Source organism: Gambusia affinis, linkage group LG06 (assembly GCF_019740435.1).
Source record: "Gambusia affinis linkage group LG06, SWU_Gaff_1.0, whole genome shotgun sequence".
Lineage (NCBI taxonomy): Eukaryota > Metazoa > Chordata > Actinopteri > Cyprinodontiformes > Poeciliidae > Gambusia > Gambusia affinis.
Window position 1 is genome coordinate 13,308,030 of NC_057873.1, and position 15,653 is coordinate 13,323,682.

General features: G+C 37.7%; 1 protein-coding gene across 4 annotated transcripts in view; it reads left to right on the plus strand.

Annotated features, from left to right (window-relative positions):
- Positions 1–15,653, plus strand: part of b3gat1a (beta-1,3-glucuronyltransferase 1 (glucuronosyltransferase P) a) — an 84,490-nt gene that overhangs the window by 52,059 nt on the left and 16,778 nt on the right. For all 4 annotated transcript variants that reach the window (XM_044118977.1, XM_044118974.1, XM_044118975.1 and 1 more), the window contains exons 3-4: positions 10,818–10,982; positions 12,892–13,034. In XM_044118977.1, the coding sequence (XP_043974912.1) occupies positions 12,923–13,034 (112 nt within the window). In that variant the 5' untranslated portion in view covers positions 10,818–10,982; positions 12,892–12,922. The remainder of the gene's footprint in view (positions 1–10,817; positions 10,983–12,891; positions 13,035–15,653) is intronic.

Genomic DNA, 15,653 nt, shown 5'->3' on the forward strand with positions numbered 1-15,653 from the left:
AGGATATTGTTGGTGATGTCATTTCTTTAGCATTTTATGCATTTACAAAGTTTTGGAGGAGTGGGGTGGCTGGCTGCCTCTAGGGTTGGTGGAGGGGACCAAACCGCTGCCCAAAGCAGCTGTATCCTTCATGCTACTAATTAAATGAAGTAATTTGTACAATATTAGAAATATCTCAGCAAAATTATCCATTGACATCGCAAAGAACCCAAACCCACCATGGTTTTTACATAACCTGCCAGAGTAGGAAAAAAATATATAATTACTGAATTAACCAAGACACAAGAAAATTTTCTTTCAAATATATAAGATGGAAAGACCAAATCACAAAAGAAAACAAACTCTCCTCCCCAAGTTCTGTTTCTGTGGAAGGTTCAATTTCTAATACAAACATGGCAAAGAAAATCCTCTAAAAAAAACACACCAATGATTAAACTAATACCCAGAAATATAAAGAAAAGCAGATTGAAAGTTTTATGAGTCAACCTCTTTTGCCTCTGCATTAAACTTACTGCATATTAAAACTTCTTGTTCAAATCTTCTTCCTTGGCAGAGACGTTTCTTCTCTTCACTTTCACACAAAAGGCAGCAGTACATGAGTTTGCACTTGACACCTCACAGTGAGTTGATTTTTGCATGCTGTCTTCAAAGCTGCTGCGCTTCTCCCAATGCAGTCTTTCTTTAGCCATGTATCCCCACATGGCATCACTTTTCCACTCAACTCTCTTCTTGTCCTTCTGTTTTCATGGGCAGTGTACTAAAGAGTGTACTAAGTATGTAATCCAATAGGTAAATGATTTCGATGTGACTGCAACCACTAATTCTGGTGTAAAGTCTTAAAATGGTCCTTTAACAAAGAAGCAGCTGCTGCAGACTATTTGAAGAAAGCATGCGCTTGTCTTTTAATTCATCTTCTCTGTTAAACAAAACACCTCATCTATGCTGTCACTGCATTTTGATCAAATCCCATAGGTTTAATTAGTAATAATCAGATTCATAATAGTATATATTTTCCTTTCGTAAGGGCATGTAATTGGGTGATTTCGACATTGGGGAGTCTTTCATGAGAAAAATCCATGGCCTAACCTCATTAAGAAACTCCGAAATCAGTAGATCGAGGATGTTGAAGTCTGAGAGGTGCAGCACAGAGCAGAACACCTTAACACCCACTCAAGAAGCAACCCTTAATTAGCTAATGAATGTGGAAGCTCCTTCTGAATAACCCTGACCTTATGCTGAAGCATAAAAAGCCTGTTCACAGTGTGAGACATGTCATGTGCATTTGAAATCAATGTCTCGCCCTCCACACCAAAATCATATTTAATGAGGTAAGCACAACCCCTTTATTGTTCAGAAAAAACAACAGCCAAGGAGAGAGCAATTTAAAAATAACTCACTAGTAGAAATCCGCCTAAAGATCACCATTTAGTTACAATATTAATTATAAATGTTTTTACAAGAACTGGAAAATATTATGCTTGGATATGATGGAAGTTCTTTTTGACATTTCCAAATCAGACATGTTACAGTCTATATCCTGCTGCTTGTTTTAATTAAAGTAAAATGGTGAATGTTTTTGAATGGAATTTGAATCTATCATTTTGTCTAAAATATGTTCAAAAGCAGCAACAAATGATTTTATTCAAATTTTTTAATAAAAAAGAAACTTTTTTATAAGGTTTTAGAATACAGGAAAAAATTTAGTGCAAGTATATGTCTGGAAAAAAAGGCAGGTAACTGCTATGCTTGTTATAGATCTAACAAGCATAGCAAGGTAAGAGAGACAACAGATGCTTATGGTTAAACTTGCAGAGGAACACATGTATTATGTTAACCTTTTTAATCTATTCTTTATTTGTTCATTTCATCATATGTTTATGTAAACAAACTGCCATTGTAACATGCATCCCAAAGGCACATTTGTCATTTATCCTTAAATGACTCAAACTACCATTTTATAACCACCTCAGTGTAGGGTGACCAGTGATAATATTACTCTTGCCATTCTGTATTGTCTCCCCAGGATGACATCTCTCCAGACTGCACACTGATCAGAGCCAGCACATGGGGGCTCAGCATGGTCCAGCTCCAAATCCTACTAGAGCCCCTTCGGGCCAGTGAGGCAGCTGTGAGAGGTTTCAGTTTGCTCCCCGTGGTCCGACATTGGAAGAGTGCCCTGGGTTAGCTGGACCATAAATTAGTTATGATAAGTTGAGAGGAAGCAGCAGCAGGCTATCACCCTGCAGTTATAAGCTGGGAGCAACCTGCCTGAGCGGACATACTCTTAAATCTTTCACCAGAGCTGAGGCCACCAGATTTGCATATGGACTGGAGCCATCAATCAAGACCAATGCTAATGGGTTATTTAAGTTTTCTGGAAATGAAACAGCCATGCTTTCTTAAATCAAGCATGAGAAACAGCATTTGCTGACACGCTTTGTCGCTAATTTGTGTATTAAACCTCATTTAAAATGATTACACCTGCTGGTTTTGCAGGAAAAAGATAATAATTGTTGACTCTAGGTCATCTGGCACCTTATACCATGTTTTAGACATTTTATATTTACTTCAGTTTGTATTAGATTTCACCAGTGCAGTCGGTTTCAGTTGTTGAAAACTAATATGGCTCTGCCGTATTGTACAAGCTGTTTCGTCTTCTTTCGTAGGAACCGAGAGCGGTTGCTCTCCCTGGATCTGCTATTATTAGCCTCACTCAATCCAGTCCCTCGTTTCATGTGGAGATGATCAAAGTTTAAACAGACTCCAGTGACAGGTGTGAATCTATTTGATGATGTAAGTAACTATAAACTAGATGATGGGGACCTGTTTGTGCACCCAGACCAAACTCTAAATGACACCAATCACAGTCAACACAAGTCAAGATGCTCTCATTTGGAAGACACTTGCAAAGGAACCATGATTTTTGAACTGACTATCAAGCTGTTTAAAACGTTATGCACAATTGAAATGACTTTCCTGTCTCAACCTTTGTTCAATATTTCTTTTAAAAAATGCACAGTGGCATGTGATTAGTTTGCAAATACAAATCAGGGGTAATGATCCAGACAAACCTCGTCTATGTTCTGAACTGTAAAATAAATCTGATACAAGCTACACCAATGCATGAAGGAGCAAAAACCGGCACCTCTAAAGTAGAGGAGCAGAGGGTGAAGCGCAGGGTTTTTTGTAAACTTTAACTAAACCCAGCAAAATTTAAACAACATTTTCACCGGCACAGGTAGGAAACCAAATGATGATCAAGATTATTGCCTCAATAATTGAAACATGTCAACTTTCCTCAGAATAAATTGCTGTAATTATTAATAGAAGTCAAGTAATAATGCTTTTGATACACAATCTTTTTATGGCCTGAAAAACTATGGGGAAAGATGTCAGGGAACGTATAAATTTAGGTATTTAAATTATAAATTGCAATTTTAAATGGGTAAATATATAGATGTTTAATAGAATTTGAAAAATTATCAAACTTTAAAAATGATAACCTAGGAATTATACATTTTTGTTACAGTTAAAAAAAAAAAACAACTGAATTTCATTAAAGAAAAATGTAAAGTCCTCTCAAGAGAGAAGTTGCACAGCTTTTGAAACAAGCTGACAAAAAAGAAATTAAAGCAAAAAAGGTTTGGAGGGAATTTTGAGTGGAAAAGTAAGCCCCTACTCACTATAAGTAATCTTGTGATTTAGTAACGGTGAGTGATCTTAAAATGAAAGTTTTTTTCTTTGCCATGTAAGCGGAGTCAGACAAAAAGAAATAGTACATAAACACTGCAAATAAAAATGTGACAATCACAGAAACTTGAAACAAAAACCTACAATTAACAAAAACATTCTGCAACCACAGACAAAACACTGCTAGCCCCCCAAAAGAGTTACAACTACAAGAGTCAAGAGCAAGGGGGGAGAAAAACTATGCAATTAGAACAAATGCTGCAAACTCACTCCACAAAATGGAAATGCTCCAGACCACTAAAAGGAGTCAACCAGCAAATCGTGTACTCTCAGTACAGACTATAGACATATATCTATGATAAAAATAGGATGTTGTCATTTATTGGAATCTCCTAAAGAAAAATGGAGGAAAAATAAAAATAAAGATGAGATATATCAAAGAACATCCGCATTTTTTTCTGTGCTTGCAGAATTGTTTTGTCTGCATTTGTTTTGATAATGGGAGGTCTTTGTTGGTCAGTGTTTTTGTGTTGCATTTATGTTTTGGAATTTGCATTATCCATGTGTTTGAAGTGTGTTTCTGGAAGAGACTAGGCAAAAAGACATTGATAGTAGAGTCCTAAACCATATAAAAAAAACCCACAAAGCTCCGTCTCACATTTGCCAACAAACATCTTGATAGCCTCCAAAACTTTTGGTCAAATACTCTGCGGACTGATGAGATAAACAATTCAAAGGGTTTTGCACCTCTTTAAACTTCATGTAAAATTATCATCACTTTAGAAAAACAATATTCCCAAATCAAAGCACACGCACACAAAAATGGAAAACATTCTGTTTGGTCTCCAGAGAATAACTTATTTTCTACAGTATTTTAATTAAATTGGTAGACTCTGTGCTAATTACCGCAGGTGTTTTCGGAAGTAGACACACTGAGTAATATTTTGATCATGGCAGATGTGTTTGACATAAGACCAGCACCAGCAGCAAATTGAGGTAGATTTCACATGGTGATGTGCAATCAATCAATTAAGACAAGACTTCTGTGAAATATAATTTTTGTCATTTCATTGTAATTACAAAAAAAAAAAAAAAAACATTGAGGTGCTTCAAAAAAAATAAAATAAAAACTAGTGTGACTGGGGAGAGTGCAATTTTGGACCCTCTGTACACCACCACTGCTGCTGAAGCAGAGAAGAGTGGTGAGAGATCTCCAACACAGAATTGTTAATTTGATTCTAGGGCCTTGCGTCTTGGAGTCGGATGCATATGCACTGAAAAGAGCCACGGAGGAGTGCCAGATCTAAGTCATTATTTAAATAGTGTCAGGTGGTTAAGGAAGGTAGACGATAAAAGAGTTGTCCTGGATGTATCGCTTTGCATCAGGGGTCCATTTTAACAATGAGAGTCAAAGGAAGATAACCAGAGATAACATATTGTCCTGTTTCTTAGAATGGTTCTGAGCAATACACAGATTGTATAGTTTAGCTAATTTTTTTGTGTGTTTCTAAAAATAGGTAAAGTTGATACAGGCTCTTTAAGGTAAGTATTTAGCATGGGAAGCTATGGCATCTGATTAACACTCACCTTTTCTGACCGTGCTCACAACCCTCATGAAGGTTAACATCTACTCATATTGGTAGTTTTTTGGAGTGGCTGGTTGCACTCAGTCCTATATTTATAAGGCCTCATTTATGCCTTCACTTAGCAGCTGACTCAAGATAATACCATCTAGGCATTCATACGCTCATTTGAGGTGCAGTTGAGTCACTGTATAGTTTTTTTCCCTGTCTTGGTATCCCAGGCATACAATGTAGTATGGCTGGTTGCCCTACAATGTTGTGTTCTATAATAAAGAATATACCAACACAGACAGAATCCTAATTGTGGGATTTACCTTTTTAAAGAAAGACTGAATCCAGCATTTCTCTAATAGTAACCTCTCTTTTTTGACCTTCAACCACTGGGTTTACTTTTGTATTTGTGCGTAGATTGTTGCATGTGTGCACGTGTAGGTGTGTGTGTGTTTGAGCTGTGGTGAGCTTTTGTGTAGAAGTATATGTGTTGGATGCATCTGAGTGAATTTGTCACCAGGAGGTGTACAAATGTTTGAGTGGTGAGAAATGTCAAAAGTCTGCAACTCTCAGCAAGCAGCAGACAGCAGGTGGACCTGGGTCCAGAAGGCCTCACCAGCCCCAAGCAGATCCAGTCAGTCCCCTCATGAAGGTTAAACCTAGACCCTGGTAGCACCTGCACAAAGTACCAGCAGCAAAATATCCAATGCCAAACAGGGAAAAATTTCCCCAGAATCCCAAACTAGCCAGACAGGCCCTCTCACTGTAGCTGGAACTGTAGGTGGTTTTAAGAACACTGAAGAAATATAACTATAAAAACGTTACATTTCCGAGGCATTGTCTGTCTTGTTACCTAAGCATTATTTCTCCATCTATAGTTGAACCCAGAATATGTAGTTTGGGCTTAAGCCTTCTCCTTGAGTCAATGCTACTCGTGTGGTGAATGAAAGATGGGAGTTAAAATACCAATATTTACTCATGGGATCAATTGGGGATTAGATAAATCAAGATTTTTTTTTTTCTCAATTACAATTCTAAACTTTATGCTCACAAACTACAGATGTGGTCAGCTCTTTGCACTAGCTGCTTATTGCTTGAACCAGTTATCTGTAAACAGAATGTAAACGGCACTGAATCCTCTTCTCTTGGGTTCTTAAAAACAGTTTGCAGAGTTCTGCAAATAAATTCTTCTCTTAACTGGTTTACTTCCACGTAGCTCGCCCCCCATTTCTTGCAAAGATAATCTTTATAGAAAAACTGCTCACCTTATTCATTTCTCGTGTTCTCAGTTAGTAGTCATAGATTATTTTAACATAGTTTGGTTTAAAAGTTTTTTAATCAAAAGAACAATCATCTATGTGATTATGGTGAAAGACTTCTTTTACTTACGTTTTCGTAAGCATAACTCAAAAGGAGTTTTTTTTTTTTTCCCTTTGTATCAGAAAAGTGTATTTGACAATTACTAATCAACTTTGAAAAACGACAGAGCAGTTGTGATTAATTTGCTTTCCATACTTTCACAGTTTTAGGTATTCTGACTCTAAACCTTGTTTAGCAGCCTCCCGCCGTAAACTTCACCCTAAAAATTCAGGATAATTTATTTCCCTCTGAACACGGCCCATACTGCCTTGGGAAAATTTCTATTTAGGTCATTTGTTTTTATGCTGGTGGATGCAGTGAGAAAGGCAGGAATAAATAAGAATGGCCTCAAAGATTACAGTGTTTCTAAGAGTAGGTTCTTAAAGAAATGCGCCAGTAATTGTAAGAAATATTCTTATGTACGAGGAACTAGTTGATATAGGATTTACTGTCAAACTTACCAGAACAAGCAACTTAGCTGAAGAAAACATAATGATTTTTTGTCTCATTTTAATGCACGATTATTTATGGTAAAAGCTTGTACTTGTTACTCATAAGGTAGACCCTTATTAATTACCAATCATAAGCCAACAACAGTAGCTTTGAATCTATAAACAAAGCACTAACAACTGAGAAATACAAGACAGATCACCTACTCCTGACTTCATGTCCTTCAAAAGCAATTTAGCCAACTTAAATCAATGCAGATTTTAAAATTCACATTTAATGATACCTCTTGGCGAGGTTGTTTTAAAGAGCAGTGACAGTATCATCAATAATGATATATTGTAACAGCTTGTCCTCTACAGATCCCGAGACACCCTACCAGAAAATTGTTCGGGGCAATTCAGAGTTGCCCGTAGACGTATGTGTACAAAAATAAAAGTAGTTGTACATTCCACAACCCAGCATCTCCAGAGAGTGTCTCCTACTTGCCGAATGGAGAATACATAAAAAGATGCTACACCAAGCCAAGGCCGGGAAGGATTAAGTTATTATTGGGCTTCATGACATAGGGGATGCACAGAGCAAAAGAGAGTTCACATGTTAGAGGTAGACTCATTACAAAGTTGGAGGCCTGCCCCTACTTCATCTCCAGGCTGATCTTATGGGAAGTGGAAGGAAGTGGTTGTATTTAACTTGATGGTGTTTAGTATTTAGGTCTTATCTCTATTAAATGGCTTCTACAGTCCAGACAAAAATAATTTAGCAAAACACATTTTAAGATGATTATAGCAAGCAGATAAGCAGTTTCTACTCTGGTAATATCAATAATAAAATCAGCTACTAAAAAATGGGAGTAGACATCTTACATCTTTTCATCTCATATGGTGCAATTTTCTCTGACATTTAAAACCCATCCAAGAAATGTAGTGTTTTACCCCCATGTCTAACCCTTTTGGGGTTAATGGTGTTAGTTCAGCAATTAGTCCAACAATTTTCAGGTACGCTACTGTTGTTCTGATCTTGTATTAATCAGCGCCAGGTGTTCCCTTCACAGCTGGTTAGTTCGTGCTGATGTGAAAGGCTGTCAAGCTTCATTGTTTGCTGCAGTCTGGGACCGACTCTGTATTCTTGCTGTATCACACAGTATTTCAGGTGGCACAGAAGCAAACATGGCGCATGGGTGATAGTGACTTGCTGAATGCACACTAATACTTCTCTGTGCTGTGCTGCATGTTTATTGTACAGTCAAGTCCACTTAACTGCCTGTTGTAAAAACAACAGAGGCCTTTTTTGATATAGGGCTGAAGTGGGCAATGTCATGAAGGCTGTCAAAGGGTGGATTTGAAAGAATGACCCATAATGTGAATTTAATCATAAAAAAACAAAAGCTCACAGTAAGACTTTTACTAATAAATAATTGAATTCAGATAGCTAATACATATTCAACATACTGTTCAACAGTATTGTAGTATTCAGTCTTGGTCTCAGACCACTTTTTAATGGTCTCGCATTTGTACTCTGTCTTGTTTATGTTTCAGATTTTGAGGACTTGCAATTTAGACCACAATATAGCCTAGCCTTTACCTTCCTGTGCAATTCATCTTGATTAAAATCTCGCCTCACAGACAGTCTGGGCATTAAGTCTGTAATTTTCTCCTTGAGGGTATGGAATTACACCCCGAATAATGTTATTATCAATTACTTTCCCTAATTAGGACATGTATTTTTCATCTCCATTGAAATTTGAACCTCATCCAGGATGGGACACACACAAATTCAAAACGTCCTATAATTATAGGGACTTCAACCCTAAGTTGGGACTTCAACTCTAAGTTGGGACATCATCCCAATAGCTCTTAATAGCCCTTATCAACTCATGTTTCTGTCGGTTCGTTTTGTCTGCTCGGATCTCTTCAATCTGCTGCTAGTAGACAAAGTCGGACCTAGGCGCTGGCCCAGTGAAGAAATTACTTCCCGGGACTTTGTTTCCAAGTCCTGTTGAGTCTGGTCATGCACGGTTCAGCGCATCGTTCTTCGTCTGTCAGCGAACGGGTATGTTGAGAATCCGGGTCACGGCACCAAAATGATAGGTATTTTGTTTACCTAAATACAAAGAAAGAATCACAGACAGCGTTTATGAGTTTTCAACCAAGCTTCTGCAGAAGCAGAAGACACAGAGAACTGCTCCTCCGAACAGTTCACCATGTGTTCTGAAACTCTGCAGTAGAACTGGCCTTTTATTAACAAAATAAAAGCAAGGGGGCTGGTGCTGATAAGATTAGGAGCCCCCAGGAATTAGCACATAACAAATGCAGTTTTACGACTAAGGAAACTTTCAGAAGACCATCTTTAAAGAACATGCTTTAAGGGTTAAAGTAAGGTTACCTCTGTCTCACACACATGTTCCAATTAACCTATGAAAAGCAAATCCATAACACCATAAATTCAACCCCAAACACAGCTGAACTTAGAGCAGTACCACCAACTGCTCCAGCCTTTAGAGACAGACAGCTGAGTCACACTGTCAGATTTTGGACTTGTAAAATGAGTAATGAACAATAAAAGCAGCGCGTAAAGTGCCACATTAAATTTCTCTATGTCTGCACAGTTTTTCTATGAACTGACAATGTCATAACTGAACTGGTTCAATGCACCAACTATTCAAAAGGATCAGAGGGAGAGGCAGAAATACTGAGAACAAATTTCATTCTAGTGACAATAAGTCCCCAATTAAGCACAGCAAGAGCTGTGTACAAAAAATCCTTCAAGATTTTTCTACATAAACTATTTAAAAACAAAACAAAACAAAACAAAAAACAGCTGAGCCAAGAGAGAAAACACACTAAATTGAATTAAATCAGCATTTCATTCATAGAGTCCTTTAACAAGCAGATGTTCAAAAAAAGATGCATTTCAAAAAATTTGGGAAAGAGTGTTTCACTGAAATCAGTTTATGTGCAGCAATCATTTTACCTGGCACCCTTAGCAAAGGTTTTGTGCTCCGCTGTTTAAATTGAAGTTTCACTTGCTACTCTATTTTGAACAAAGCAAATTTGATCCTAATCCAATGATTGGTTGAGATCTTGGCAAATCAAGTACAACCATGCACCAATGTGTTTCTGATTCATGTTATACCTCAATGTGCATCAGTGATATGTTCAGTGATATGTTTTTTGTGCATTCAGCACAAAAAACATTTATATTTTGTAGAAGTTTTCATTACATAGAAAATACTAAAGTCCTCAGGTTTTTATGCAGTATCCACAAGTCACTGGAAACCTCCACCGAAGCAGCATTGTGTTTGATGTATTTGAATAAGACATGATGTCTTATTTTTGCTTCATCCCCCAACACAGACTGCTGGCAGGCAGAGGAGTTTTGACCGACCTCCTTTTTTGCATTTCACATTTGGTGAATGAAAAAAAGAAAACCCAACCGAGTCTTTGTGCATTTTAGATTGGAATGAATTCAGTAAATTACATATTAGTAATTGATATATTATTCATTTCAGACACATAGGACTGTGGTATTTTGGAGAAAGTAGCTTGGATACAATCAGTTTTGGCTTCCTTTTGTTAAATTTAAAGCAATAGTTGTGTGTGTTTTATTTTTGGAAAAACTCAAGTGTTCCTTTACATAGCTATCCAGTCAGATGACAACAAATAAAAGTATTTTTGTTCTTTGATAGATTTTTGCTATTTTGGTGGTATATTTGCGTTGTTCTAACTAAATGATTTTATTTTTCAGGATTGGGGCTTTTGGTGGCCTGCATGTGCAAACAGCCAGAGGGAGAGAAACGGGTAAACGTGAAGTATCATGGAGACAGTCACCGTTAGGTAGCCCATCGAGCATGGAGTTTCGCCTTCTCAGCCACACATCAACAGCACCGCAATGAACCAGTTCTGACTGTGGGTAAGTCATTTAAATACACATAAAGTGTCTTGGAAAATAATTCGTACCCCCTTTTCATAAAATATGAGTAAATGAAATACAAATTTAAGTCACAAGTTTGCAAAAAGGCTAAAATGCCAATGGTTCCACATTCTGGACTTAGACCTGACTGAGCTTTGTGCAGTATCCATTGGTAACAGGATGATGTTTTTTGTAGAATCTCCACATAAATCTGTACATAAAATAACATAACGTAACATAAAAAGTGGGGACAACAAGGCCTAAGCAGTGTCCCCATTACATTATTGCAGGCCATTTACAATACAAGCAGGCAATGTAATTGTAATAATGTTTAGAAATTTATTGACTTCTAAATTTTTGCTCATATATGACTAATCAGTTTTAAAAATTCACTGCATGTTCAAAAAAATGCCAATGAAAAAAGTAACCAAAGGACGACACAAAACTGTATGAAAAGGCTGACGCATAAAATCTTGAATAAAAATTTGTTTATGTTTACTCTGCCACAACAAAGCTACGATTTGAAAATATGTTCTGTCCCTTTAGTTAGTTAGTTAGTGAGTGTTCTCAAAACAACCGGTGGCATTGAAACCTTACCAGACTTAACGTTTGTCTTTAAATTGTTTTTTGATGTTTTGAACTCCAGTATTAATTCTATTGTCAGAGCAGCTATAGAAACTTCTTCCAAATTCCTTTGGATCAAGTCCTAATGGATTGTTTTAAAACATACAAAAATGTGTTGAAAATATTTCTGCCTTAGTCATTGTGCTTACAGATCATCCACAGAATAATTTTGTGTAATTTAAACTAATTACGTTTCTTCTAGATTTATCTCTTTGCCTCTGAAACTGACACATCTGTGTCTGCATTATGTTTACTTTTTTCTTTATTTCATTGAGCAGATCACTTAATAACATAATTTTTCCATTTATGATGTGGGTATAACTGGAGCTTATTTAAGCATCTGAGAAAACCAAACCCTGCAAGGAATGATGGAGGTCTATTGTCTTATTTCAGGTTAAAGGGTCTCAAAATAGCATTCAAGCTAGACGGGAGAGGAAAGCTTTGCTCTTGGCCTCTCTTTGTCTAACTGTAGACATGTTGCATGTTGTTGTTTACATCCACAAATTTTACACCTGCACACAAAGCTGGAGGACAAAAAGACTATTCTTTAACTTGCCATCCATAGCTCAGCTAAATCCCTGTTCCTTATAAGATTTGAACCAGTTGAGAACTAAACCAGAGTCCTACCCAAGTCTCCAGTCATTTCAGTTATATGTCAGGATAAAAGACATGATAAGAAATAATAAATGCTGCAGTGTTTTGAGATAGTAGTTGTTTTGCTAAAAGAGTCAATGGTGATTGTACTTTCAAAGATAGCGAAATGATCAGACAGAGTGACATCAGAGATACAGAGATAATAGAAATATTTACATCCTTACTGATAATTGGGTCCAGTGTGTGTGCTTGTTTAACATGCTGAGTCAGACCCAAATTATCAAGTATATCACACAGCTTTTTTGCCCCTCTGTCTTCAGGCTTGTCAACATGGATGTTGAAATCTCCCACAATTATTAGACATTCAAAGTTAATCATTGACAGTTTTGGAGGTGGAATCATGGAAGTGTGATAATCTCCAGCTTCTTCAGGATAAACTTGCTGTAACTGACGGAGAATGACTTTGGGTGATGTCCATCACCCAAAAGCTCTAATGATACTTAAGTGTGACAAACAAGCAAAAGCAGGAAAAAAATCTGAGGGAGGAAAACACTTTTCTATAGTACACCCGTTTTTGGGAATGCGAACATTATTTGTCTATTCTTTGCAATTTTCTCATTATGATTTACCTTGAAAGCTTTGTGTTACAATGTACAGAGTAAAGATGTTTGTTTTGTTTTGTTTTTTTCAGATAATCCAGAGCCAAACAACCAATTATTGAGATGCCGAAGAGAAGAGATATTCTTGCCATCGTGTTGATCGTGTTACCCTGGACTCTACTCATCACTGTTTGGCACCAAAGCGCTATAGCTCCACTCCTCGCTATCCGAAAGGGTACGCCAAACACCACACTTCACTGGCAATATCAGAACTGAAATGGGTCCTTGAACCTAACACTGCACTTCAGGTTTTAGACAAAAGGCTGTTCATGTGGAGGCACTCATCAGCCATGACCACAAGCTCCAGCACAACTCAATAGCACTTATCTAGTGACTATAAGTCTCATCACAGAGTTGTGCACGTGAACAGTGTAGAACAAAATAGCCCTGCAAACGTAGACGATTATGTCCAACTGTTAGTGAGCTGATAAAAGCTGATCACATAGCTGCATTGCATATGTTTTGTTTTTCTATTAATGCAAATCTGCCCACTGCATATGAGCTTATACAACAATGTCCTCCCATAATGTGACCACCCACATGAGCCTTGTCGTTCAGTCTCATAGACTTTGCCGCGTCCACGTCTGGTATCGTGCTTGCTCTCCCGCCAGAGTCTTTAACACCTACTGAGTGTCCTGATCATCTTCAGAGACCACAAACGAACTGTGTAAAATGTCAACTGCGATGCAGAGTAAACATCCAAATTAGAGTGACCTGAATCAATGAAGCTGTTTGCTTTCCACTCGTGGTGTCGAAGAGGACATGTCGAGGGATCAACAAACAAGCCACATTCACTCAAATGATCCAAAACAGAAGATAATGCAGAATATCTGAGGTTATTTGTTTTTGCAGGTTTTCTAAACATACTCAAAAAGCAATAATTTTATTAGATATGTGCTGCATGACATTAAATAAAGCGCCTTAAATAGTGTGCCTTCAGGAAATTATATAGCATTTTTAAAAGGCTAAGAAAAGTTGGGTTAATTTATCTGCAGAGAATACAATGAAAAAAATAATCATTTTTTGTTTTGTTTCATTACAATAATATCTGATGTAGTTTTTTCTGTAGGCTTCAAATTGTGTACTCCTTAAGAGAAAGGGTGCTGATCTTTATTTTTGGCATAGTGCTCCCTGGCAACGCTGTTGAACATCTGGCTATCAGCAGGTTGAGCTAATCTTTGTGCTGCAGAGAAATCTTGGAGTGTGAGCAGTGACAAAGAATTTTTTTTAACTTTGACAAAACAATAACAAACAATGCTGATGATATTATAATCCTATTCTCTCCTGTACTGAAAGCTATGGTGCTAAAGCTACACTAGCATTCAAAATAAGATTTAATCCAAAGGGACAGACTCATGGGATGCACAGTGGCGCAGTTGGCACAGCTGTTTCCTTGCAGCTAGAAGATCCTGGGTCCGATTCCCGGCCGGGGGTCTTTCTGCATGGAGTTTGCATGTTCTCCCTGTGCATGCGTGGGTTCTCTCCGGGTTCTCCGGCTTCCTCCCACAGTGCAAAAACATGACTGTCAGGTTAATTGGTCTCTCTAAATTCTCCCTAGGTGTGTGTGTGTGTATGGTTGTGTGTCCTGTATGTCTCTATGTTGCCCTGTGACAGACTGGCGACCTGTCCAGGGTGAATCCCGCCTCTCGCCCGGAACGTAGCTGGAGATAGGCATTAGCAACCCTCCTGACCCCATTAGGGACAAGGGTGAACAGAAAATGGATGGATGGATGGATGGATGGATGGATGGATGGATGGATGGATGGATGGATGGATGGGGCAGACTTGTCTGACAAAATAAACCAAACCTTTTTCACCATGCAGATAATAAAATAGTGAGTCATATGAAGTCATACTTACAGCATAAGTAAAAGAAATGTTAATTAGGGCATAAAATCTGTCCATTCCGATGAGATGCTCAGCATGATATCTTCCACTCCACATGAACATTTTTTTTCTCAGGCAAATTTGTCAGCATGTTTTCAAACACAATCTGCAGCTTTTCTAAGCCTGCAAGTCACAGATGCAATTAAGATGCAACTTGTTACAAACTATGCTGGAAGGAACGTTTAAGAGCAGGCATAAATAACAGGCTCAAGCTGATTAAACAAAAAAAATCAAACCTTTTAAATAGCAGAAGATTGCAGAATATGATCAAATACCAACAGAGTCAAGGAAGAGGAATGTAAACAGCAACACAATGGCCTGTCAATGAAGCAGTTTGTTAAGCCTGTAGCTATTCTACAAAACAGATAAATGTGATACAGTATTTAACTAGCTAGCAGCAAAAAGAAAAACATACTTTATGGCCAGGACATTTCATATTTTACAATAGCTCCTACACTGAGGTCTCCTACATATGAAGTTCTCCTTAATTTGTGATTGCCCAATAGTTCCACGTAAAACTGATCTCATTTACCTCTGCAAATGTCTAAAAATCAACCACTGTCCTCTTTTGCTCTGCTGTAAGAAAAGCTTGACGGACAATCAAGTCATATTCATGTTTGTTGTTAGCAATAGTCACCCGACTGTTGCCAATTCAATGACATTTTGGCTATATTTAGCAACATTTAGCCAAAATCGAAATTGCCAAGTCAGCTTCATAAAGATCGGTAACTGGCAATCGGCCAGAAAACTGCAACCGGTGCACCCCTTCTACGAAGTCTTCATAGCTCCCTGCAATTGTGGCAGATCTGTTTTCTATTTCCCAGACACATCAAATGGGGTACGAGAACAAACAACCCTGAGAGAGAGCACAAGTTCTCTGTTTATGGAGAGTATGCATTGGCCTTAA